General features: G+C 44.2%; 1 protein-coding gene across 2 annotated transcripts in view; it reads right to left on the minus strand.

Annotated features, from left to right (window-relative positions):
* Nucleotides 1–2378: 2378 nt before the first annotated feature.
* The window catches only part of OSBPL10 (oxysterol binding protein like 10), a 407162-nt gene continuing 384846 nt past the window's right edge, over nt 2379–24694 (minus strand). For both annotated transcript variants that reach the window (XM_030205974.1, XM_030205965.1), the window contains 4 exons: nt 19339–19525; nt 16840–17022; nt 8836–8989; nt 2379–5058 (listed from right to left, as the gene is read on the minus strand). In XM_030205974.1, coding sequence (XP_030061834.1) covers nt 5014–5058; nt 8836–8989; nt 16840–17022; nt 19339–19525 — 569 coding nt within the window. In that variant the 3' untranslated portion in view covers nt 2379–5013. The remainder of the gene's footprint in view (nt 5059–8835; nt 8990–16839; nt 17023–19338; nt 19526–24694) is intronic.

Genomic DNA, 24694 nt, shown 5'->3' on the forward strand with positions numbered 1-24694 from the left:
TCTGTACTACGGTGATGTCACTTTAAAGCTTCCTTTATTAAATAAAAAGGCAGCAGTTAAGCAAAAGCTGAGCCCATGCTATCATGACAACGGTATAAAGATGATGGAAAAATGCACAGATTTTGCAACTAAATTATATTTCTAGCTCCCTGCCATTATCCACTGGGTCTTGCTAATAAGAACAAAACAGGCATCTCATAGTCAGGTCTAACTGTAAACAACCCACCTCAGCAAAACAGAATAATGTTATTCTTTACATAACTGCAAGTTCCATTATGTGACAGTGGGGAGTCAGTGCTATAATTTGTGATCTATGATAATTTTCATGTCACAACACAGTAACTACGTACGGTGTAAAATTCACAGATTGTGTTGGAATCCGACAGGGGTTATATAAGGCGAGTGCTTCTACTCTGGCCTCCCTGAAAATGACAGCGACCACCAGCTCATTTCATTTGGTCACCTCTAAGTCCCTACCAGCCTGAGCCATATTTGACCTGTTAACCTAAAGGTGAAAAGTTCGGTAATTCTGTGATGAGTCCTGGGTGCCATGTAGAGCCAATAGTACAGCGGAGGTGACATAAAGCACAAAATTTTGCTATTGGTGCTAAAAGGTTCTTAATGATAGATGAAAACTAGACGTGACACAGGCTGTGTTTTGGCCACTATGCCTGCATCAGGAGTCTGAACAAATGTCAAAGATGAATGTAAAGATATACGCACACCGCAAGGAGCTATTGCTCAGCAGTTCACAGTATCTACTCTTCCATATGGAATCATTAAGATAAACATTCAACACAAACGTTTATCTTCACATTTCCATATGAGAGAATAGATACTGTGAACTGCTGAACGATAGCTCCTTGCGGTGTGCGTATATCTTTACATTCATCTTTGACATTTGTTCAGACTCCTGATGCAGGCATAGTGGCCAAAACACAGCCTGTGTCACGTCTAGTTTTCATCTATCATTAAGAACCTTTTAGCACCAATAGCAAAATTTTGTGCTTTATGTCACCTCCGCTGTACTGTTGACTCTGATTAGAGACTTGTGGAGGAGGACTGTTCTTCTTTCCTCTCGTTTTTTGCCTTCCAGAACCTGTACTTTAAAAATATGGATATCATTCCCAACTGGTAGTTCAGCAAAAGCATGTAGTTGGAGAGAGATATGCAATGTTATCTCTAAGAGAAGATTGGATTTACCAACATAATGCCCAGAAATGGCAGGCAGGACACCTTGGTGTAAGAAAGCAGAGGGGGGGATACACCGTCCACAAGACGTCAAAAGGAAACAACACAGGAGCACAGAGCGACAAAATGATTTCCAGCCTGGGAGGAGATATTCGGAAGTTCTTCATTTATAAAGCACCAGTAGAATGACCCGACATGGGTCTGTGTTTTGGCTGACACAGCCGCCTGCCTCAGGGATTACAAGAAATTTTGTATTGTAGAAAATCTTTAGCATCATCTCTATGTTAGTTGAATGTTCTAATGCATGCTTAGGTGTATCATTAGTATTATGCTAACATTGTATTATATTTCTGGTATCTGAATTCCAGTGCTGTTAAATGTGTATATTTTTTATACTTGTATATTCCTTCCTCTGTTAGGCCTGTTTCTAAGGGCTAGGCCTGCCACTAAGGCCTGTACTTTACTCACTTTGGTTCTCACAACTTGGCCTAACAAGTTAGCATCTTTGCAACAATCAGTGCTTTCTGAGAACAGAGACTTCACACATGCACACTTGGCTGGAGCTGAGAATATGTTTTTCATATAAGGTAACCTTGGCAGTTGCTGACAGGCTGAGGACACAGTGTGAGCCTAACATGTCCAGAATGTTTCATTTGGGGAGATAGAGAGAGGACACAAGGGTATTGTTCTGGTTGTTCACGCAGAACTCATAAGTAATTAGCCAATGGCCACCAAGTGTGCGTGTGCACACAACGTCAGGAGAGACTGATATACCCATATATGGCAGAGGCTACTTTCTGGTTCTAGTATATATGTAATGTCTGAGAGGTGTGAGCTGAGCAGTCCTTGTCTTTCAGGATGCGCATTGCTGACTGACAACCTGCTCCAGGGAGAGGACTATTTTTTTGTATTTGGTTCTTTGAGATACCAATAAAGATATTGCTGATTGCGCCTGAGTCTAAGTTTTCTCTCTTATTTTTTACAGCCTATGAGGCTGTAGTGTTTTCCCTCCCTGTGGGGGACTAAGTGACGGAAATACACATACTGTTTCACAGTAGTTCTCTTATTAGGTTTCAGTTTACTGTTTTCAAGTTTACCTCATTTATTGTGTTTGTTTATTCTTGGTTATTTTACTATTGTTATGCTGTTAACAAAATTGTAAGTTTGATGTTAAACTGTACCTACTGTACACTGCCTTGGGTGAATCTTTTCATAAAAGCGGTTAATAAATCCCAATAAATAAATAAATAAATAAATAAGACACTCTCTATGTTCAGATGGTGATGTTTGAACCTGGTGCATTGAATGAATAAACACTTCACAATAACAAACTGCACTCGATGTACGATGTACAGTCGCTCATGAAACAGCTTTCAATGCACAGCCACAATATGGCACCATGTTTAAACATCACCATCTGAACATATAGAGTGTTTCTTGTGTCCCCTGAAGCAGGTGGCTATGTCTGCCGAAACACAGACCCGTGTCGAATCATTCTACTGGTGCTTTATAAGTAAAGAACTTCCGAATATCTCCTCCCAGGTTGAAAGTCATTTTGTCGCCCTTTGCTCCTGTGTGGTTCCCCAGGCAGGGCACCTTGCCATGCATGCACCGTTATGGGAAAGGGGAAAATGCAGCATTCGCAACAAAAATAGAGAAATATCTACTGCAAAGGCTGAAAACGTTCCTTCACGATGTATCTGCTGGCACATCTAGCTAAGTTTCAGAGTTTTCAAACTATGTTCTGCTGGATTTTCAGTCCAGTATTCATGCAAGACATATCTTACTAATCTTGCTAACATAAGGGAAAGACCTCAATACACCCAAATGTCAACTTGAATTCTAGCGTCATTCACTGGGGTTGTAGTGATCATCATCGGTCTTTAAACCTCGTAGTATACTTTTTAAAACTTTTAAAACTGTTTTTATTTATTAGATTTTAGTCCTTAATTAAAACATATACTTGTTTCTTATATATTCGTTTCAGTTTTTTTTTTTACTACAGATAGATTTCATTTATTATATATTTCAAAATCACTCTGTGTTAATCTTATTTCTAAAAGAAAAAAAAAGTTGAACACTTAGCTAACACCTGACGGTGGCCAGCTCCATTTCACTCCTATGGCTTCTTCAAGGGCTGTGCTTCGACATTTACTGATTTCCAAGGATGGTGTCATTCATTTCAATGATCACATTGCATCCTATATGCCATGCTCAACAACAAGTCGGGAAATCAGCGGACTAAGGTGAGCGCTTGCTCTTATCATAATACTTATATTCTGCACCAGAATCTGGATAATTAACAGCACACATAGTAGCACTAGCCATAGCGAATTAGTTCTCTTCCTGGCCAGCTCTTCCTCGATTATAAATCCTGGCTCTTAGTTCTTTGGATAATGAGTATCTGGCTGCTTAGTGATTTAGGTGGCTGTATATTATGTGGATAACTTTGAAAAATATCTGACTATGGAAGTTATGTGTTGGCCAGCACATAACTCCCTTTGAATATTGGCTCAGTTATGTACAGCAATAACATATACTCATACTGAATAATATTCCAATGCAAATATACTGATGTAAGATTTATAATGTTAGTCATCAATGTGCAGATAAAAGGCACAGGAAGTTACATTATCACAGGAAGTTAGGCATTCGTGCTAGAGGTTGTAAATGGAACTTATTTTTCCTTTTGGGGCAAAGTAAAAATATTGTTAAAACCATTTGTATATACTGATTGCCCTAATTCCTGTAAAGAATTTGCATATTTAAAATGCACATTTCCTAGATTGTACACATTGAAATGTAGTTGAAGTTTAAACATTCATGTTCTTAAAATACATTTTAATGACGGAGACGTTCACTCATGCCACGGTGGTTTTTGTGCAAAGTATATTTCAACTACCTTACAAATATTTGCTTGAAAGAAAAAATATGATTCAATCTATGGTCCTAAAATTTGTTTTAAATTGCTAAAGCCCTTATTTGACCACAGGGTATTATGCCACAAAATAATTTGTTTTTTTTATACAGCAAAAGCAGCAATTGTTCAACAGAGTGCATTAGGCTTTTGATTACGTCTTCAACAGAAAATAATTATGTGGTTCCAGAGGCTCTGGGTCAAAGTTCAGCTAGAGCTGCTCCTGGTTCCATCAAAACAGACAGCCTGCAAAGTGAAGTCACCCCTTCTGGTGGTGTTTGGTTAATCCATTGCTACCAGTGGTTGTCCCAGCGGGAGATCCAGCTCCCAATGGTAAAAAGGCCATGCGCTATTCACAGAAGCGCTATACTCAAAACACAAAATTCCAGCCTTCCCTCCCCCCAACATAAAAGAAATACAACCAGAAAACATAGTGAAGGGCAAAAACATATCCTCAAAGACTGTATGCGTATTGCTTCTGTTACAGGATGGCAGGGGATGAGCATGGCAAACTGAATCATAAATCCTCTGCGTTGCCCTTCATATACCAGGCACAGAAATAAGGTTCATGTGATTCGCTGAATGATTGTCTCTGGCAGGGTTTGACATCATAAAATACAGAGAAATGTATAGAGTAAGGATAATTTTTAAAAAAAAGAAAAACAGAATTACAGACATAATCACATGGTAGAGGTGTGTAATTTTCAGCTACATACGCACAGTATTTAGACAAATTGGCTTGACTAAACCTCAAGCCTGGAGTTATTCTGAGATATCATGTACAGTACATAATACAGAATTCCCTCTTTGTGATATTACAATGAGAAGGAAGCAGCATCTCCTGAAGTAGCCTAGTGCCAGACAGGTCGGTGTACTTGGGGGTTGAACACTGCATCCCAGTGCTGTCAGTGCATCTTCCAGAGTGGACCGAAATATACCCAGCTATCACCCTGTAAGAGAGTTAGTGACATCTGATAAATGAATACAGCACTTTATTTATAAAACAGGAAGTCTTGCAGAACAGATGTTTTCTAAATCCAAATCAAAGCCTACAGTTACGGAAACCAGGTGCACAACTTTTCTCTCAGAGGTTTACAACATTCTATTCTTGAAATTCTATTTTGTTAAGAGGTTCTAAGAAAAAGCATCAGATGTGTTTCTTTTACATTGACTAGTTTATCTGCCCAGTTAAAGATGACCTGTTCTCAAAACTTAGCCAACAAGTACCTTCACTCACGGAGCCACACAGCAGCTCCTGGGTGTCTGACTTCTTATCCCTATCTACCTTACTCTATAATCACTAAAAGCGAGGCACCCCCTTCCTCAATAAAAGAAATCTGAATCCTCCAATAAAAGAAACAGAAGCACTCTGTGTACATTTGTTTTCCATTTTATGAAGGAAACACATTTGGGGCCCTGTTTACTAAGGCGTGTTGGTGTTTTTAACGTACCTACAATTAGAACACGTACTAACCATGTAGGCGCCTATAGGGATATTGTAGGTGCGTACACAGTTAACGCGCATACACGGTTAATGCGCGTTAAAGACACTAATGCGCCTATAACGAGGCTTAGTAAACGGCCCTTGGTTTTTTAAATCTATTTTTGCTCAAATCTATTTTTTGTTTTTTTCCTGCTTGGGCTTTCCAACTCAATAGAAGCCTTTATTGAGCTATGGTGCCATGAGCCTCCATTCAGAACAACCTGAGGATTTTCTCTTACTTCTAAATGTTTCCTTACCCCAGTCATTGTGGTGAAAGGCTTCAGCTGGGGGTCCTGTGTCTGGAAACTCTGCAATCAGGGGCCTCATGTCTGATCACTAGGTGTTGCCATTGCTGGGACTGTCTCCCCAAGGGCCTTGAACACTGCTTCTGAAGCGGTCCTAGCCTTGGCTTACCTGTGAAATGGAGGGCCTGACCTGGGAATTGAACCCAGGTTTTTAGATGTTTGAGCACAGTGCATGCCACTGGGCCATTTTCAGTTTGGTGAAAGCAAATTATATCTTTCACTTGCAGGAGTGAAGTGGTTAAAAAAAAAAAAAGCAGAAGTAAGAAGGCAGTAACTATAATGTTAGGTCTTGTTTTTATTTTTTTTTCTCTGTTTAACTTGGAGTGAAGGAGTAGAGTAGTGGTTAGAGCACCAGCCTTGACATTCAGGGGTGCCCAGTTCAAATCTCACTGCAGCTTCTTGTGATCTTAGGCAAGTCACTTAACCCTCCATTGCCTCAGGTACAAAATTAGATTGTGAGCCCTTCAGGGGGACAGGGAAATATTCAGAGGGGCATAATCGAACGGGGCGCCCAAGTTTTCATGAGGGCGTCCTTGCAGGACGGCCCCGCAAAGGGGCGGGGAAACCCGTATTATCGAAACAAGATGGGCGTCCATCTTTCGTTTTGATAATACGGTTGGGGACACCCAAATCTCAACATTTAGGTCGACCTCAGAGATGGTCGACCTAAATGTTGAGATGGTTGTCCCCAGTTTTCGGCCATAATGAAAACAGAGGACGCCCATCTCAAAAACGACCAAATCCAAGCCCTTTAGTCATGGGAGGAGCCAGAATTCGTAGTGCACTGCAGGACACCAACCGGGCACCCTAGAGGGCACTGCAGTGGACTTCAAAAATTGCTCCCAGGTGCATAGCTCCCTTACCTTGGGTGCTGAGCCCCCCAAACCCACTCCCCACAACTGTACACCACTACCATTGCCCTAAGGGGTGAAGGGGGCACCTACATGTGGGTACAGTGGGTTTCGGGTGGGTTTTGGAGGGCTCACATTTACCATCACAAGTGTAACAGGTAGGGGGTGGGGTGGGCCTGGGTCTGCCTGGCTGAAGTGCAGTGCACCCACTACAACTGCTCCAGGGACCTGCACACTGCTGTGATGGAGCTGAAGGCTGGCAAAAAAAAACAATTTTTAAGCTTTTTTTTAGGGTGGGAGGGGGTTGGTGACCACTGGGGGAGTAAGGGGAGGTCATCCCCGATTCCCTCCGGTGGTCATCTGGTCATTTCGTGCACCTTTTTGAGGCTTGGTCGCAAGAAAAAATGGATCAAGTAAAGTCGGCCAAGTGCTCATCAGGGATACCCTTCTTTTTTCCATTATCGGCCGAGGACGCCCATCTCTTAATCACGCCCCAGTTCCGGCTTCGCTATGGTGCCAACACGCCCCCGTGAACTTTGGTCGTCCCCGTGACGGAAAGCAGTTGAGGATGCCCAAAATCGGTTTTCAATTATGCCGATTTGGGCAACCCAGAGAGAAGGACACCCATCTCCCGATTTGTGTCGGAAGATGGGTGCCCTTCTCTTTCGAAAATAAGCCTGATAGATGAGGCTCATTTTCAAAGCACATAGACTTACAAGTTATATATGTTACTATGGAACTTTGTAAGTCCATGTGATTTGAAAATAAGCACCTATAGACATTTTATATGAATATATGTTCCATAGTACAATATTTATGCTTATGTGATTTTATATGCCTTTTAGTTGTAGTTGTGATGTTATTTGATTTTATGTATTTATTAATATACATGGTTTAGTTTAATTTATTTATTTAATCAAGCTTATTGTTTACTACTATTTTACTACATGTTTTTGTTTATTTGTACAGTCTTTTTGCCCCTGATGCAGTCATGTCAGCCACTGTTTTTTTTGTACTAATACACGTGGTGTAATATTCCAAAAAACATCTGACTGACCCCTATTGGTCTCCTATCTGTTCTTTGAATTGGATTTTGTGGACCATCTGCCTTGTTGGGGGGGTTTTGTGGGCCTTTAAAGATGCAGTCAGGTGACATTTTGGACTAAAGTGACACTCAGAACAGTGTCACTTTAGTCCAAAATGGATCTCCTTAAGGGCCCAGTTTACTAAAGTGCGCTAGCATTTTTAGCGCGTACACAAAATTAGCGCTCGCTGTGAAGGCGCCCATAGGAATATTGTGGGTGCCTACACAGCGCACGCTAATGGTTAGCACACGCTAAAAGCACTAACACGCCTCTAGCCCTAAGTGACAAACTTGCAGCAGAGGAATGCACCCTAAGACTGGACATCCTGCCATTTTCTTCCTTAATGCAAACAATAGAGCACAAGAGAAAAATGGCAAGAAAAATTTAACGACTGGTTACAAACACTGAATGTAAGAGTGAATGCTAGAAGCTCTTCCTGAAACGACAGATTAACAGCAGAATTCTATACTCTAGGTCCAAGACATCAGTGTGACCTCCTGGAAACTTTTTTTTTTTTTTTTTTTTTTGCTACCATTGCTTGTTAGCAGCCCACAGAATCACCAATATATTGAATAGTTTCACTGCAGCAATCCCCCAGGAACATAAAAATATCATGGTGGAAACTCAGAAGAGTTATGTGGTTAACTTTATGAGCTACTTGGCTAATTCTTCTTTTAAAAAAAACAAAACTTTAAGGGCCACTGAAGATGCAGCCTCTTAGCTGGGCATTTTATTATTTAGCCAAAAGTTATAAAACTTATGAGCAGGATGGCTAGCAGGCGATCTAGGAGCGAGCCACAAATTTAACAAGGTAGAATTGATATTTAGGGGTATTTGTTTCACTTTCTGCGATCAAGTCGGACTGCATAAAATGCCATCTAAAAGTTACCCACATTTCACATGTTCAGAAAACTGATTTAACTACCTGAGCATTCACATCTGCCAAACCAAATTAAACAACTGAACTTTAACCTCCAGAACAGCTGGACAGAGTGCAAATTACCTCCTTATTGAAATATTTGGGCTGCCAAGGTGTACTCAGTGCGGCTCGCTGCCTCTCCTCTGCCCGCTGCCTCTCCTCCAGGCGATGCTTGTGCTGTGTTGCTACATCAATGTTGCCTATTTTTAAGGAATTTGTGACATGTTGCCAAAGATTCCTGAATGTCAGATTGAAGAAAAAACAGACAAATAATAATTGTGTCCTGTGGGAACTGTCCAGCAAAAGAGAAGAGACCAGCTATAAGGAAAGCATGACAAGCAATAAGAAATAAGGGTAAAGAGGAGAAGGAACGAGACAGATACTGTGTAGGCATTCTTTATATTCAAAGGATTCTCTAATAGTGAATGATACATACCTGTAGCAGGTGTTCTCCGAGGACAGCAGGCTGATTGTTCTCACGACTGGGTGAAGTACGCGGCAGCCCCCACCAACCGGAAGAAGCTTCGCGGGTGGTCCGCACGCAGGGCACGCCCACCGCGCATGCGCGGCCGCCTTCCCGCCCGTGCGTGACCGTTCCCGCCAGTTGAATGACACGCAAAAATGATGAAACGCAACTCCAAAGGGGAGGAGGGAGGGTAGGTGAGAACAATCAGCCTGCTGTCCTCGGAGAACACCTGCTACAGGTATGTATCATTCACTTTCTCCGAGGACAAGCAGGCTGCTTGTTCTCACGACTGGGGTATCCCTAGCTCTCAGGCTCACTCAAAACAAGAACCCAGGTCAATTTAACCTCGCAACGGCGAGGGAACAACAGAAAATTGACCTACAAAGAACAACTAACAGAGTGCAGCCTGACCAGAATAAATTCGGGTCCTGGAAGGTGGAGTTGGATTTACACCCCAAACAGATTCTGCAGCACCGACTGCCCGAACCGACTGTCGCGTTGGGTATCCTGCTGGAGGCAGTAATGTGATGTGAATATGTGGACAGATGACCACGTCGCAGCCTTACAAATCTCTTCAATAGTGGCTGACTTCAAGTGGGCCACTGACGCTGCCATGGCTCTAACACTATGAGCTGTGACATGACTCTCAAGAGCCAGCCCAGCCTGGGCGTAAGTGAAGGAAATGCAATCTGCTAGCCAATTGGAGATGGTGCGTTTCCCGACAGCGACCCCTAGCCTGTTAGGGTCGAAAGAAACAAACAATTGGGCGGACTGTCTGTGGGGCTGTGTCTGCTCCAAGTAGAAGGCCAATGCTCTCTTGCAGTCCAATGTGTGCAACTGACGTTCAGCAGGGCGGGTATGCGGCCTGGGGAAGAATGTTGGCAAGACAATTGACTGGTTAAGATGGAACTCCGACACCACCTTCGGCAGGAACTTTGGGTGGGTGCGGAGCACTACTCTGTTGTGATGAAATTTGGTATATGGAGCATGAGCTACCAGGGCTTGAAGCTCACTGACCCTACGAGCTGAAGTAACTGCCACCAACAAAATGACCTTCCAGGTCAAGTACTTCAGATGGCAGGTATTCAGTGGCTCAAAAGGAGGTTTCATCAGCTGGGTGAGGACGACGTTGAGATCCCATGACACTGCAGGAGGCTTGATAGGGGGCTTTGACAGAAGCAAGCCTCTCATGAATCGAACGACTAAAGGCTCTCCAGAGATGGCTTTACCTTCCACACGATAATGGTAAGCACTAATCGCACTAAGGTGATTCCTTACTGAGTTGGTCTTGAGGCCAGACTCTGATAAGTGCAGAAGGTATTCAAGCAGGTTCTGTGCAGGGCAAGAACGAGGTTCTAGGGCCCTGCTCTCACACCAAACGACAAACCTCCTCCACTTGAAAAAGTAACTCTTTTTAGTGGAATCCTTCCTAGAGGCAAGCAAGACACGGGAGACACCCTCCGACAGACCCAACGCAGCAAAATCTACGCCCTCAACATCCAGGCCGTGAGAGCCAGGGACTGAAGGTTGGGGTGCAGCAACGCTCCGTCGTTCTGCGAAATGAGAGTCGGAAAACACTCCAATCTCCACGGTTCTTCTGAGGACAACTCCAGAAGAAGAGGGAACCAGATCTGACGGGGCCAAAAGGGCGCGATCAGAATCATGGTGCCGCGGTCTTGCTTGAGCTTCAGTAAGGTCTTCCCCACCAAAGGTATGGGAGGATAAGCATACAGGAGGGCGGTCCCCCAATAAAGGAGAAAGGCATCCGACGCTAGCCTGCCGTGTGCCTGAAGTCTGGAACAGAACAGAGGCAGCTTGTGGTTGGCCTGAGAGGCGAAAAGGTCCACCGAGGGGGTGCCCCACTCTCGGAAGATCTTGCGTACCACTCTGGAATGAAGCGACCACTCGTGCGGTTGCATGACTCTGCTCAGTCTGTCGGCCAGACTGTTGTTTACACCTGCCAGGTATGTGGCTTGGAGGAGCATGCCGAACTGGCAAGCCCAACGCCACATCCCGAAGGCTTCCTGACACAAGGGGCGAGATCCGGTGCCCCCCTGCTTGTTGGTGTAATACATTGCAACCTGATTGTCTGTCCGAATTTGGATAATTTGGCAGGACAGCCGATCTCTGAAAGCCTTCAGTGCGTTCCAGATCGCTCGGAGCTCCAGGAGGTTGATCTGCAGATCCTTTTCCTGGAGGGACCACAGACCCTGGGTGTGAAGCCCATCGACATGAGCTCCCCACCCCAGGCGAGATGCATCCGTCGTCAGCACTTTCGTGGGCTGTGGAATTTGGAATGGACATCCCAGGGTCAAATTGGTCCGAATGGTCCACCAGAGCAGTGAAGTGCGGCAACTGGTGGAGAGACGGATGACATCTTCTAGATTCCCGGTGGCTTGGAACCACTGGGAAGCTAGGGTCCATTGAGCAGATCTCATGTGAAGACGAGCCATGGGAGTCACATGGACTGTGGAGGCCATATGACCCAGAAGTCTCAACATCTGCTGAGCTGTGACCTGCTGAGACGCTCTGGTCTGCGAAGCCAGGGACAGGAGGTTGTTGGCCCTCGCTTCGGGAAGGAAGGCCTGAGCCATCTGGGTATTCAGCAGAGCTCCTATGAATTCCAGAGACTGGGTTGGCTGGAGATGGGACTTTGGGTAATTTATCACAAACCCCAGCAGCTCCAGGAGTTGAATAGTGCACTGCATGGACCGGAGGGCTCCTGCCTCCGAGGTGTTCTTGACCAGCCAATCGTCGAGATATGGGAACACGTGCACTCCCAGCTTGCGTAGATACGCCGCTACCACCACGAGGCACTTTGTAAACACCCGTGGGGCAGAGGCGAGCCCAAAGGGCAGCACACAATACTGAAAATGCCGTGTGCCCAGGCGGAATCTGAGATACTGTCTGTGAGCTGGCAGTATCGGGATGTGAGTGTATGCGTCCTTTAAATCCAGGGAACATAGCCAATCGTTTTTCTGAATCATTGGCAGAAGGGTGCCCAAGGAAAGCATCATGAACTTTTCTTTGACCAGGAATTTGTTCAGGCCTCTCAGGTCTAGGATGGGATGCATCCCCCCTGTTTTCTTTTCCACAAGGAAGTACCTGGAATAGAATCCCTGCCCTTCCTGCCCGGGTGGTACGGGCTCGACCGCATTGGCGCTGAGAAGGGCGGAGAGTTCCTCTGCAAGTACCTGCTTGTGATGGGAGCTGAAGGATTGAGCTCCCGGAGGACAATTTGGTGGCAGGGAGGCCAAATTCAGGGCGTATCCGCACCGCACTATTTGGAGAACCCACTGGTCGGAGGTTATGAGAGGCCACCTTTGGTGAAAAAATTTCAACCTCCCTCCGACCGGCAGATCGTCCGGTACGGACACTTTGAGGGTGGCTATGTTCCCATGGATCCAGTCAAAAGCCCGTCCCCGGCTTTTGCTGTGGAGGCGCAGGGGGCTGCTTAGGCGCACGCTGTTGACGAGAATGAGCGCGCTGGGGCTGTCCCTGTGCCTGACGAGGCCTTCGAGCCAGCTGGGTGTACCTACGCTTGGTAAAAGCATAGGGTGAAGCCTGCCGGGCCCGGGAAAAACGTCCACCTGCTGAGGTGGATGCTGAAGGCGCCCGGTGGGAGAGCTTGTCGAGGGCGGTTTCCCGCTGATGCAGTTGGTCCACCAGCTGCTCGACCTTCTCACCAAAAATATTATTCCCCCGGCAAGGGACGTCAGCCAGTCTCTGCTGGGTGCGGTTGTCCAGGTCAGAGGCACGCAGCCATGAGAGCCTGCGCATCACTATACCTTGGGCTGCAGCACGAGATGCTACGTCACAGGTGTCATATATACCCCTGGACAGGAACTTTCTGCACGCCTTCAGCTGCCTGACCACCTCCTGAAAAGGCCTGGACTGCTCCGGCGGGAGCTTGTCAACCAGGTCCGCCAGTTGCTTCACATTGTTCCGCATGTGGATGCTCGTGTAGAGCTGGTAAGACTGGATGCGGGTCACGAGCATGGAAGATTGGTAGGCCTTCCTCCCAAACGAGTCCAGAGTGCGAGACTCCCGCCCTGGGGGCGCCGAGGCGGTATCCCTCGAACTCCGTGCCCTCTTGAGAGCAGAATCCACGACCGCCGAGTCATGAGGCAATTGGGGCCGCATTAACTCTGGGTCCGAGTGGATTCTGTACTGGGACTCTGCTTTCTTGGGGATGATGGGATTAGATAATGGTCTCATCCAGTTCCGAAGCAGTGTCTCTTTGAGGACATTGTGCAACGGTACCGTGGAGGACTCTCTAGGTGGTGATGGATAATCGAGGACCTCGAGCATCTCAGCCCTCAGCTCATCCACAGAGACCACGGGGAAGGGAATGCATATAGACATATCCCTGACAAAGGAGGCAAAGGAGAGGCTCTCAGGAGGCGAGAGCTTTCTCTCTGGTGAAGGCGTGGGGTCGGAGGGAAGGCCCACAGACTCCTCTGAGGAGAAATATCTGGGGTCCTCCTCCTCCCCCCACGAGGCCTCTTCCTCGGTGTCGGACATAAGCTCATGCAGCTGAGTCCTCAACCGGGCCCGGCTCGACGTCGAGGCACCGAGGCCTCGGTGTCGTCGAGCGGTGGACTCCCGCGCCGGCGGGGACGAAGCTCCCTCCATCGACGTCGACGGGGACTCCACCTGCGTGGCGGTCGAGACCGGCGCCGCAAGCGGTGTCGGCGTTGAAGGCCTCGGCACCGGGCTAGAGCTCGCCGGCGCCACAGTCAACGGCGCCGAAGGCGCAAGCACCCCCGGCGCCGGCACAGTCTGGCGCATCAGCCCTTCCAGGATCCCCGGAAGGATGGCTCAGAGGCACTCGTCCAGGCCCGCTGCCGGGAAAGACGGGGGGGCCGGTAGAGGCGTCGGTGCCGGAAGCTGCTCGGGTCCAGGAGACTGCACCGAAGTGCTGGGACCCTGACGCGTCGGTACCTCCACTACCGAGGGGGACCTCTCCTCTCGACGCTGACGCTTACTCGGCGTCGACTCCTCTCCGGCGCCGGGGGGCCGGATGTATCGATGGCGACCGATGACGGTGCTTCTTTGTTTTCTTGCGATGCCCGTCATCGGCGCTAGGCGGCATGGAGGAGGAGGAGGTCGATCCCCCTCGGTTTCGAGGGACCGGGTCAGACAGGGTTCGGTCCCGAGGGCCATGGGCAGAGGGAGTGACCGGGGCCGATTGCCCACACGGCCTCTCACCCCTACCGTCACCGGAGGACCGGAGGACCGGCGGGCCGACGGGACCTGTGCTCCTGGGGTCGATGCCATCGGTGCCGATTTCACGGACATCGATACCGGTACTGAAGAACCGGCCGTCATTACCGATGCCGTCGAGGTCGACGTCGAGGGGCCGGCGCAAGTTCCAAAAAGACGGTACCGAAGAACTTGCCTCGCAACTTGAGTCCGTTTCCGGAGACCAAGACACAAAGTACACGACTTGGTATCGTGCTCCGGCCCGAGGCACCAAGCGTGAGTGTCGGTCTGCGAGATAGGCCGGCCGCACCGACCACACTTCTTAAATCCACTCGGGACCTACGAGGACATCGACAGAAAAATCGCGTCGGCAAAATCAAAGTCGTCGATGGTGGCGGTAAAATCGCACCTCGAAAAACAACTCGACCGCGCGGCCACAAGGCCGCAACGCGACGCCCCCGCTAGAAAACGAGGGAAAAAACAGCGCATTCTCTTTTTTTTTTTTTTTTTTTACAGAAAAAGAAAATTTTTAAGAACGCGGAACAAATAAAATGAAAATAAACGAAGGTTCGCGAACAACGCGACGGTTTTCCGGGGCTGAGGAAGAGAGAGAGGTGAACACGTCTCTCTCCAGGCGCGGAAAAGAAAAGACTGGCGGGAACGGTCACGCACGGGCGGGAAGGCGGCCGCGCATGCGCGGTGGGCGTGCCCTGCGTGCGGACCACCCGCGAAGCTTCTTCCGGTTGGTGGGGGCTGCCGCAGACGTTACCCAGTTGTGAGAACAAGCAGCCTGCTTGTCCTCGGAGAATCTTTTATATCCTTCAACGAGATCTTTCAAGTTTATGAAACACCATGCCATCACATTTGCATTTCAAGCTGCGAGATGCTGGAATGCTTTGCCTTTCTCCATTAGAGCAGAGGCATGTCACTTAAAGTTGAGAAAATCATAGAAAACATTTTTATTTTTGTAAGTTTTTATGTGTCAATTGAATTCTGTATTGTATGTCACTGGAAATGGCTAGCATTCTTTTTATTGTTATCCACGCACAGCCTTCTGGCTTGCAGCCAAACATAAGTCTTGTATTGTAAGTATAACAGTCGTCTGCATTAGCGTTTACAATAAATGCATGACACTAGCAACATGTTTTAGCATTTAATGTAGAATTTACTATACCACTTCTGCGGCTAGTGAAGGCAGACTGCACAGTTTTACATTATATACTGGCACTCATTAAATTCACCGTCTTTGCTTTGTTTTGTCCACAATATAGTGTACTGTACATTGACTTTATGTTTCCAATTATATAGCAGTACATTTTTTAATTATGAGCATATCCAAGGTTATTTAGGTTCTTTAGTGTCCCCTTAATGTTCACAACAGAGCACTGCGATCTTTGTTGGATTGTAAAATGGTGATATCCCATTCATCGAGTGCTTGTTGTGTAGCTACCCAGGATTCTGCCTTTTTCTGGTGAGTATCCTCGTTATGGAACGACTTGTTCCCCTCGGATTCAGGGAGAGGGGAGTTTAAAAACATTTAAAACCCTACTGAAGACTTCTTTTTTAAATAAAGTGTGGAGAAGTATCCTAATGGTTAGTGCAGCAGCCTGAGAACCAGGGGAACTAGGTTCGATTCCCACTTTAGCACCTTGTGCCTCTGGACAAGTGACTTAACCCTCCATTGCCCCAGGTACAAAATAAGTATCTGTATATAATATGTAAATGCTTTGATTGTAACCATAGACTGGTGGTATATCAAGTCCCATCCCCTTTTGGCATCCCCTTTCCCCAGGTGATCTAGGTGGCTTCATGCATTACATCTAGAATGAATATATGTTGAGCTTATACGTATATTTATTTGTATAATTCTTGGTGTGATTGGTTTGAATGAATGTTTAGATTCTTTCACATCTGACTTTGTAGCTCTTTTCTTATATTTTACCTATACTTCAAGTTTTGTACACCGCTGCAATCTGAACGAGCTAAGTGGTATATCAGGTTTTAATATATATAAACATGATAGAGACATTTAAATAGCTCCATGGCATAAATGCACAGAAGAAGAGTTTCAATTGAAATGAAATTCTGAGGGCATACGATGAAATCAAAATGGGACAGACTCATAAGTAATCTGAGGAAATACTTCTTTATGAAAAGGGTGGTAGATGCCTGGAATGACCTCCTAGTGGAAGTGGTGGAGACTAGGATTGTAAATGAAGTAAGAAAGTGCGGGAGAAACACCTGGTATCTCCTAGGTGAAAGAAGAGATAGTAGATGGTATAGATGGGCAGACTGGATAAGCCATTATCTGCTCTCATTTTCGGTTTCAATTTATACACCTTGCACACACCATTATTACTATACCACATGACCCATTCAAACCCACATGCAGAATTATTTCATGGGTACTCTCCTACCGGGATTCATAGGGTCCTTGTTTTTCTAGAGGCCTTATCTTCTTTTTGGTAACAGGGAGCTTTGAAGTATCAATCACTTTGGTTTCTCCATTACTGTAGGTAAATTCTAGTGTGCCGTTCCACTCCCCTTGTGCTTTACAGACTATAGTGCCAGAGGGGTTGTGTTTCACTTCTGCTGTAACTCTAAATAAAATTAGACAAACAGGAAAAAAAAAAAAAGTTAAGTACAAGCAAACACACACACACATTCCCCAACAGTAACAGTCATCAACATTTTTTCTATGAATGTAAACTATTAGCCACCAAACCTGAAAGGACCGCCAAGAATTATAATGTGGAACTTATTTTGCTCAAAATTGTTACTGGCTTGGGGCTAGGTTTACTAAGCGGCGCTATGGGCACATTAGCGTTTTTAACGCACATAAATGGTTTATGTGTGTTAAACGCTAACGCGCCCATAGAAATGTATAGGCGCATTAGCGTTTAAAATGCCTTAAATTTACAGGCACGTTAAAAACGCTAATGCACCTTAGTAAACATACCCCTTGGTGTACTAGATTTTTTTATTTATTTTGTTACATTTGTACCCCGCGCTTTCCCACTCATGGCAGGCTCAATGCGGCTTACATGGGGCAATGGAGGGTTAAGTGACTTGCCCAGAGTCACAAGGAGCTGCCTGTGCCTGAAGTGGGAATCAAACTCAGTTCCTCAGTTCCCCAGGACCAAAGTCCACCACCCTAACCACTAGGCCACTCCTCCACATCAGGTGTAGGGCAATTCTCTAAAGTACATGTGAACAGTTTTGTGCCAATCGAGCATGTCTATCATTGGAATAGTGGCTTATACATGTGTACATACCAAAACTCCCCCTAAGACCTGCTCTGCAAACATATACATATTTTACAAAGCACATATTTCACTGAGAAGTGTACATATGGGCAGTCTAGACTCACACCTAATGTGGCTTATAGAATACTGAGTTACACACACCTACAGCAGCTTTATATAAAACAATGAAGAAAGTCAAAAAGGCCTTGAAATATGGATTCTTTTGGGACTTTGATTTATTTCCTTTTTGATTTTTCTTCATTGCTTTTACTGCAGTTTCATATTGTACATTCTTAATTTGTCAAAATCACTTTTCTTAAAAACCTTTATTTGTATTTTAAGTAAACGGTACCAGCATTGACACTTATGCAGGAAAAACATATCCAATAGTTTCAAGAAACAAAGAAATATTACATATTTCTAAAACATAAAGAAGTTTCCAAATATCCTTCTTAGACCACAAAGATGGAGATAGTGAACAAAGAAAAAGTAGGAGCTTATATCACTAGGGGAAAACAAAGAAAATATAAGTAATACTTAGTGTAATTTAAACCCTGCTCAGATATTACATTGTCTTAAGTGGGCTCCTCAGGTTGTGATCTTCTTTAAGTCTATGAAAGCCCTCAATTGTTCAGGAGAAAAGAAGGTGTATTTCAATCCAACATATTTAACTAAACATTTACACGGATATGCCAACAGAAAGGAAGCTCCCAAGACCAATATTTCCTGTCTCATAGCCAGAAACAAATCCCCTACGTTCCTGTGTTGACTAAGTCACACTGGGGGAAATCCAAACCTTTCTACCACAAAAAAGAGCTTGGGAGTTCCTTTAAAATAATCTCATTACAGCATTCAAACCTGTTCAAATACAAAAGAAACTAGCAAAGTTAGTCTTTCTGAATCTTCTTTTAAAGATGTCTCCAACAATTTTGAAACATTCAGGGGCCCTTTTACAAAGCGGCAGAATGCCCAACATTGGCTTACTGCTCGCTCTTTCAGGACTACTGCTAGCCCAACACGGCCACCGGCGGTAGTACTGCCCGAGCAAACGCCATTTCCAGGGAGAAAAGAAAACTCCAGGAATGGCTTGCACGGCGGTAATCCGGCAGTAATTGGGTTAGCATGGCAGCCCTTTTTGCCACCCTTTCAGCTCACAAAAAACAGTCATGCCCAATGCCCTATTAATACCTCCAACTAGACACATATAAACATTAATAAAGGAGATAATGTTGACTCTCGGGGTATACCACCCTGGACTGTGAAAGCATATACACAACATTCACTGTGAAAAACCTATTGAGGAGAAGATCTAGTTCAACTGTCATGGCCTTACTGATTTTATCTCAGATACTTCTTGCTTTGTGTATCTAGATTGACTACATTATAAGATGAATAAAGCAGGGAATGTCACTTAAAGATCTCTGTACAGTGCTGTACATGTGGTAGCACTATGTAAATGTTTAGTAATAGGAGTAAATAGCCCTTTCTCCTTTTTCAACACTACGAGGAAGAAAAATGTTGATCCAAAGATTATATGAGTACCCACTACCCTAGAACAGAATAGTTGTATAATGTATGGTCTGCTGTACAGCAAATGCCATACCTAAAACACTCATTTTATTTTGTTTCAATTATTTATGAATAATAATGAATATATAAGAATCCATATACCTGTGGACTTTTCCTCCATAAAAAGGTTTAGTGTGGAATGTGACAGTGGCTGAGTAGCCAGTCTTGGCACAGTTAATACTGACTTTGCCTCCAAGCTCCACCCATGGGACGGTGAGTATGGAGCGTGCGTAGGCACTAGGCAATGTGAACACGTATTCCTCTCCGTGCTCCAGCAAGTGAAGGACACCTGGAAGAAAACAGGAGGAGAAAGGCCCAGTAAGGTACTGATTTGCTATTTTTCAGCTTACACAACCACTGATTAATGATTAACAGACAGAATGCTCAATAGAAAATTTTATGACTGGTAAAAGGTATGTGGCAACCTGCTGCTCATGGTACAAACAGAAATCCTTGGACAGAACGCCTCACATGTACTCTAGCTGCTCATATGTTATGCCGAAACGGAAGAGGCTATGTTGAATGTATCCAAGTTAAAAATCCACTAACAAAGAATAAATTCCAGGACCACTCACCTCATCTGGTTAGAACTTGTGAATATGACAATAAACCATGGTTAAAAATAAGAATGGAAAAAAATGTCACTTTGTAAGAGCAATGCAGAAAACACTTTAGACTACCATTTACTTTAATAAGAAAGGGCCTGGTTCTTCATTCTTTACTGTATTAAAAATACAATTACGAAGGTTTCAAATGAAAACTAAGAAAATCAAACTTACACCCTGTAAAGTTCAGTTGCTTAACTGCAATGGAGGTTCTCCATAGATACGGGCAGCATTGACATAGATGTTGGTCTCCCAGAGCTCAGATAGACAGACATCTTTCTGAGCATGCAAGGGTGTTCCCACATGTGTTTTTTTGCCTTCGTGATTCTTCCAGTCCATTGCAAAGTTTAAAGGTCAACTTCCCAAGGGGGACAGTCGGGAATATGTCTAAGGTTTATCCTGTTGTCAAACAGGGTGAAATTAGTCGGGGAAATCCCATGGCTATCTGTCTTACCATTTTTGTTAGAAAGCCGGTGGGGTGTCTCAGATGAAGCAGGGACTGAGTCAATTAGGTACTGAAGTCATTGCAGTGATATGACCAAAACCAATGATCTTCCTGGATGTGTTCTCCAGACAGCAATGAATCAAAGGCCACTCAGCAAATCTCTTCCACTGATGCTGAACAAAGATCGGTGACTCAAGACTTGGAAGGTTTTCACCATGTCCTGAAACAGATGTGTGGTAACAATGCCCTACGTAATCTATCAGCCAGTTGGACAGACTGTTTATATATATATACTGCTTGGTCTAATTTGTTATTCTGTTCAGGTCAAAGGAGACAAACACCTGTGTAGACATGTGATGAAGTCAAGTTCTCTCCAGAAGGTATATTATAGCTCTTCTGTAGTGTAGAATGGATCAGGTTCACTCCTTTTTTTCAGCATGCTGTTTTGGGATGAAAATATGGCACACTATAGACTGGGTGATATGAAATGCTGAGATTATTTATATTATATAAAATTCAGGTGAGTCTGAAGCAGCACTTCATTGAAGAAGATCAGAAGGCACAGTGGGACAAGACCAATATTCACTCTGGGGCCATTTTACTAAGGCGTGCCGAAAAATGGCCTGCGCTGGTGTAGGCGAGTATATTGGATGTGCGCAGGTCCATTTTTCTTCCCAAAATTTTTGTGGCCGAAAATGGACGTGCGGCAAAATTAAAACCAGTGTGCATCCATTTTCGGCACGAGAATGTAAGGTCTCACACATTATCTGGGCAGTAATCGTCAGTGCATGTATACTGCTGATTACTGCCAGGTAAGTGCCATGCGGTAGAAAATTCTATCGCGTGTTTTGGACATGCGTCAAAAATGGAATTACCACCCGGGGCACGCAGTAGCCAGGTGGTAGTTCAAATTCGATGCGCGTAGGCGCCTACACACCTTAGTAAAAGGGCCCCTCTGTGAGAAAAAGATGATACCTGCAGGTGAGGAATACTATCTATGCTGAGGCCAAAGGTTCAAACATGGATTTCATAAGTTGAGCAAGGCAACATTTGGGTTCTAATAAACCAGAGGTTTTTCAATTGATAGTTTTGTATTCCAGAAATCTTTTATGAATTTGGAAATTAATGAATGCGGAGAAACTCCTCCAACATGCACATGATATGCACTGAGATAAACTTGCACTGAAGAAGTACTGAGTCCCAAGAAAGATAAATGTAATAGGAGTTCTGGAGGGCAATGGGATGGTTCCTGGTTTCTCCCTCTACACCACAAATAATATCTACTAAATATCTTTCTTATTCGTCTTGATATATCGCTGATTTAGTGCAGCATCTCAGAGTTTGCAACTACAATAGTAAATTAAAATAATAGGGCAGAAACAGTAGTAGTTGGACCTATGATAAGTTACAATAGTATAAAAAGACAACATTCACAGGTATAATAAACAAATTATATAATAAAAGGATTAAGTACAAAAAACAAGATTCTAATGCTAGCTTATAAAGGTCATTTACCCTCCACCCCAGACTACATTACTACTCTCTTAGGGCCCTGTTTACTAAGCCACGTTACAGGCGCGTTAGCTTTTTTAACGCGCATTAACCATGTACACGCGTTAACTGTGTATGTACCTACAGTTCCCCTATAGGCACCTACAAGGTTAGTGCACATGATAATTGTAGGTATGTTAAAAATGCTAACGCGCCTTAGTAAACAGGGCCCTTAATTCCTTACATCCTCTCCCACACTTTAATTTCTCATAACAAGCATGCCTTCATCAACCCTCTCCCTGTCCCCCTCCCCCCACTTCCTAGAATGGATGGCCATCTCTCAGCACAGCCTTTGGTTATCTAGGTCAGAAACTCTGGAAATCCCTTCCACCAGACATTAGGCAAGAAGCATCTTACACTAAGTTCAAAACACTCATTATAACTTGGCTTTTTCAACATATCTTTGAGGCAAGTGAATAGCTTTCTCCACACTCTTCTCTTCTCTTTTCCTCTGCTTCCACCTATATCCCCTCTTTTTCTCCCTCTCTCCTTTTCTTTTCTTTTTTGGTTCCTCTTTCTGCCTTAATGATGTAAACCACTTAAAAGCTACTGTTTTAGCCACTGGTGGTATATCAAACCTTTGTAAATAAATGAAAAATAAATATACAGAAACAGAGAACAATGTAAGCAGATAAAGACCATATGGCAGTGGTTCCCAAACCTAGTCCTGGAGACACCCCAGCCACTCAGGTTTTCAGGATATCCACAATGAATATTCATGAGAGACACTGGCATGTAGTGGAGGCAGTACATGCAAATCTCTCATGAATATTCATTGAGCCTATGTACTTGTCCCAAGCTCTCTTAAATTCAGATGCTGTTTTCATCTACACTGTTTCCAGTAGGAGGTCATTCCATGAATTCACCACTCTTTCCATGACAAAATATTTCCTCAGGTTACTTCTAGTCTATTCCCTTTCATCTTCATCCTATGCCCCTTCTTTCCAGAGCTTCCTTTCAATTGAAAGAACCTCGCCTCCTGTGCATTTATGCCACAGCGGTATTTAAATGTCTTTATCTCCCGCCTTTCTTCCAAAGCATATATATATTGAGATCTTTAAGTCTGTCCCCATACATTTTATGATGAAGACCACTGACCATTTTAGTAGCTGCCCTTTGGACTGACTCCATCCTGTTTATATCTTTTTGAAGGTGTGGTCTCCAGAATTCTACATAATATTCTAAATGAGGTCTCTCCGGAGTCTTATACAGAGGCATCATCACCTCCTTCTTCCTACTAGCCGTTCCTCTCCCTAATCAACCAAGTATCCTTCTAACTTTCGCCGTTGCCTTTTCTATGATAAGAGTTAAGATTACAAATTACATCCAGAGAGGAGGAGGAGTTTAGAGAACTGGTTCCAAAATTCTCACACCTTTAAGATACCAAGCTGAGATATGAGGTAAAAAAAAGGCCATATTAATCGTCATAAACTTTTTCAAAAAGACCTAAGTTCACAAAGTTATTATTTTAAACCAGTAAACAACAAACAACCAAAAGGCAATTCCCTCAAAACAATGCCAGACGGTGAAACCTCCCACTCATTTTAACAACATCTACAATGAGGACCACCCAGAGAGCAAGATACTAGTCTATAAGTCCCATATAGCATCAAAGAGAAGCCCAAGCCCAAATAGCACAACATTTTGAAAAACAACCAGTATGCTCTGCTGTATTGCTTCAAACTTCTAGATCAAACAAATCAAATTCCACCAAAAAGTAACATTCAGCAGAATGAATTCCTTCAAAAAGGTGGAAATAAATCCTAATAAATTAATAAATTAATTAATGCATTCTTCCATCCTTTCAAAATGTCTTGAAAGGCAACAGCAATCATAAGACAGTAAAGTCTGCCAGTTAATTTAGGATCAGTCTTTATCTGGCAGACCGAATAAAATTGTGGTAAAGGTCCCTTTTAAATCTTGTAAGAGATGATTCCTGTCTGGGGTAAGAAGGTAAGCTATTCCATAGAGAGGGACTTGTGACACAAAAGATAGAATGCTGGATAGTGTCAAGGACCAAAATGTTGTCGAGAATCCTAGGTGTTATAGGCAGCCAATATTCCTCTATCAGCAACAATGTTATGTGATCCAAAGTTTTAGCAAAAGTTATTAATTTTAGCATGGTGTTTTGAATCAGGTGTATATTTGCGCATGGGCATTTGCATGCTACTGTGGCTAGTCCTGGAAGCCTATTCTATAAGGACACACAGGCATCTATGTTACCTTTATAAAATAGGTATTTTTTTGGCCTTCCGTCTTGTTATAAAATTACCCTGTAGTGAAAAAAATACTACATACCAAAGCAAAGCATGGCAATCCTACCCTGTAACTATATTATGTTCCTATTATTCACAGTTTCTATAAGTGCCATATATGCAAATTTACTTAGGGCCCTTTTACTAAGTTGCGTAAGCGTCTACGTGCACCCAACGCAAGCCAATCTGGAGTTACCACCCTGCTACCGTGTGGCTCTTGCAGTAATTTCATTTTTGGCATGGGCTTGAAAAATAATTTTTATTTTCTGGCGCGCATCCACTACGCGCACCAAGTGGCATTAAACGCACGTAGCCAGTTAATGCTTGAGACATTACCGCTAAGTCAATGGCTTGCGGTAAGGTCTCAGATCCAAAATGGAAGTGCACCAATTTTTATTCTGCCGTACGTTCATTTTCGGCAAAAATTTTAAAAAGGCATTTTTTGCAGGCGCGCTGAAAAATGGATCTGCACGCACCTAAAACACGAGCCTACACTACCGCAGGCCATTTTTCAGTGCACCTTAATAAAAGGACCCCTTAGATTCTTACTTGACCTGACAGCAACCTTTTTTACATTCTACTAGAAAAAGAGCAGATGTGCT

The sequence above is a fragment of the Microcaecilia unicolor genome, chromosome 1, assembly GCF_901765095.1.
Source record: "Microcaecilia unicolor chromosome 1, aMicUni1.1, whole genome shotgun sequence".
Classification (NCBI taxonomy): Eukaryota; Metazoa; Chordata; class Amphibia; order Gymnophiona; family Siphonopidae; genus Microcaecilia; species Microcaecilia unicolor.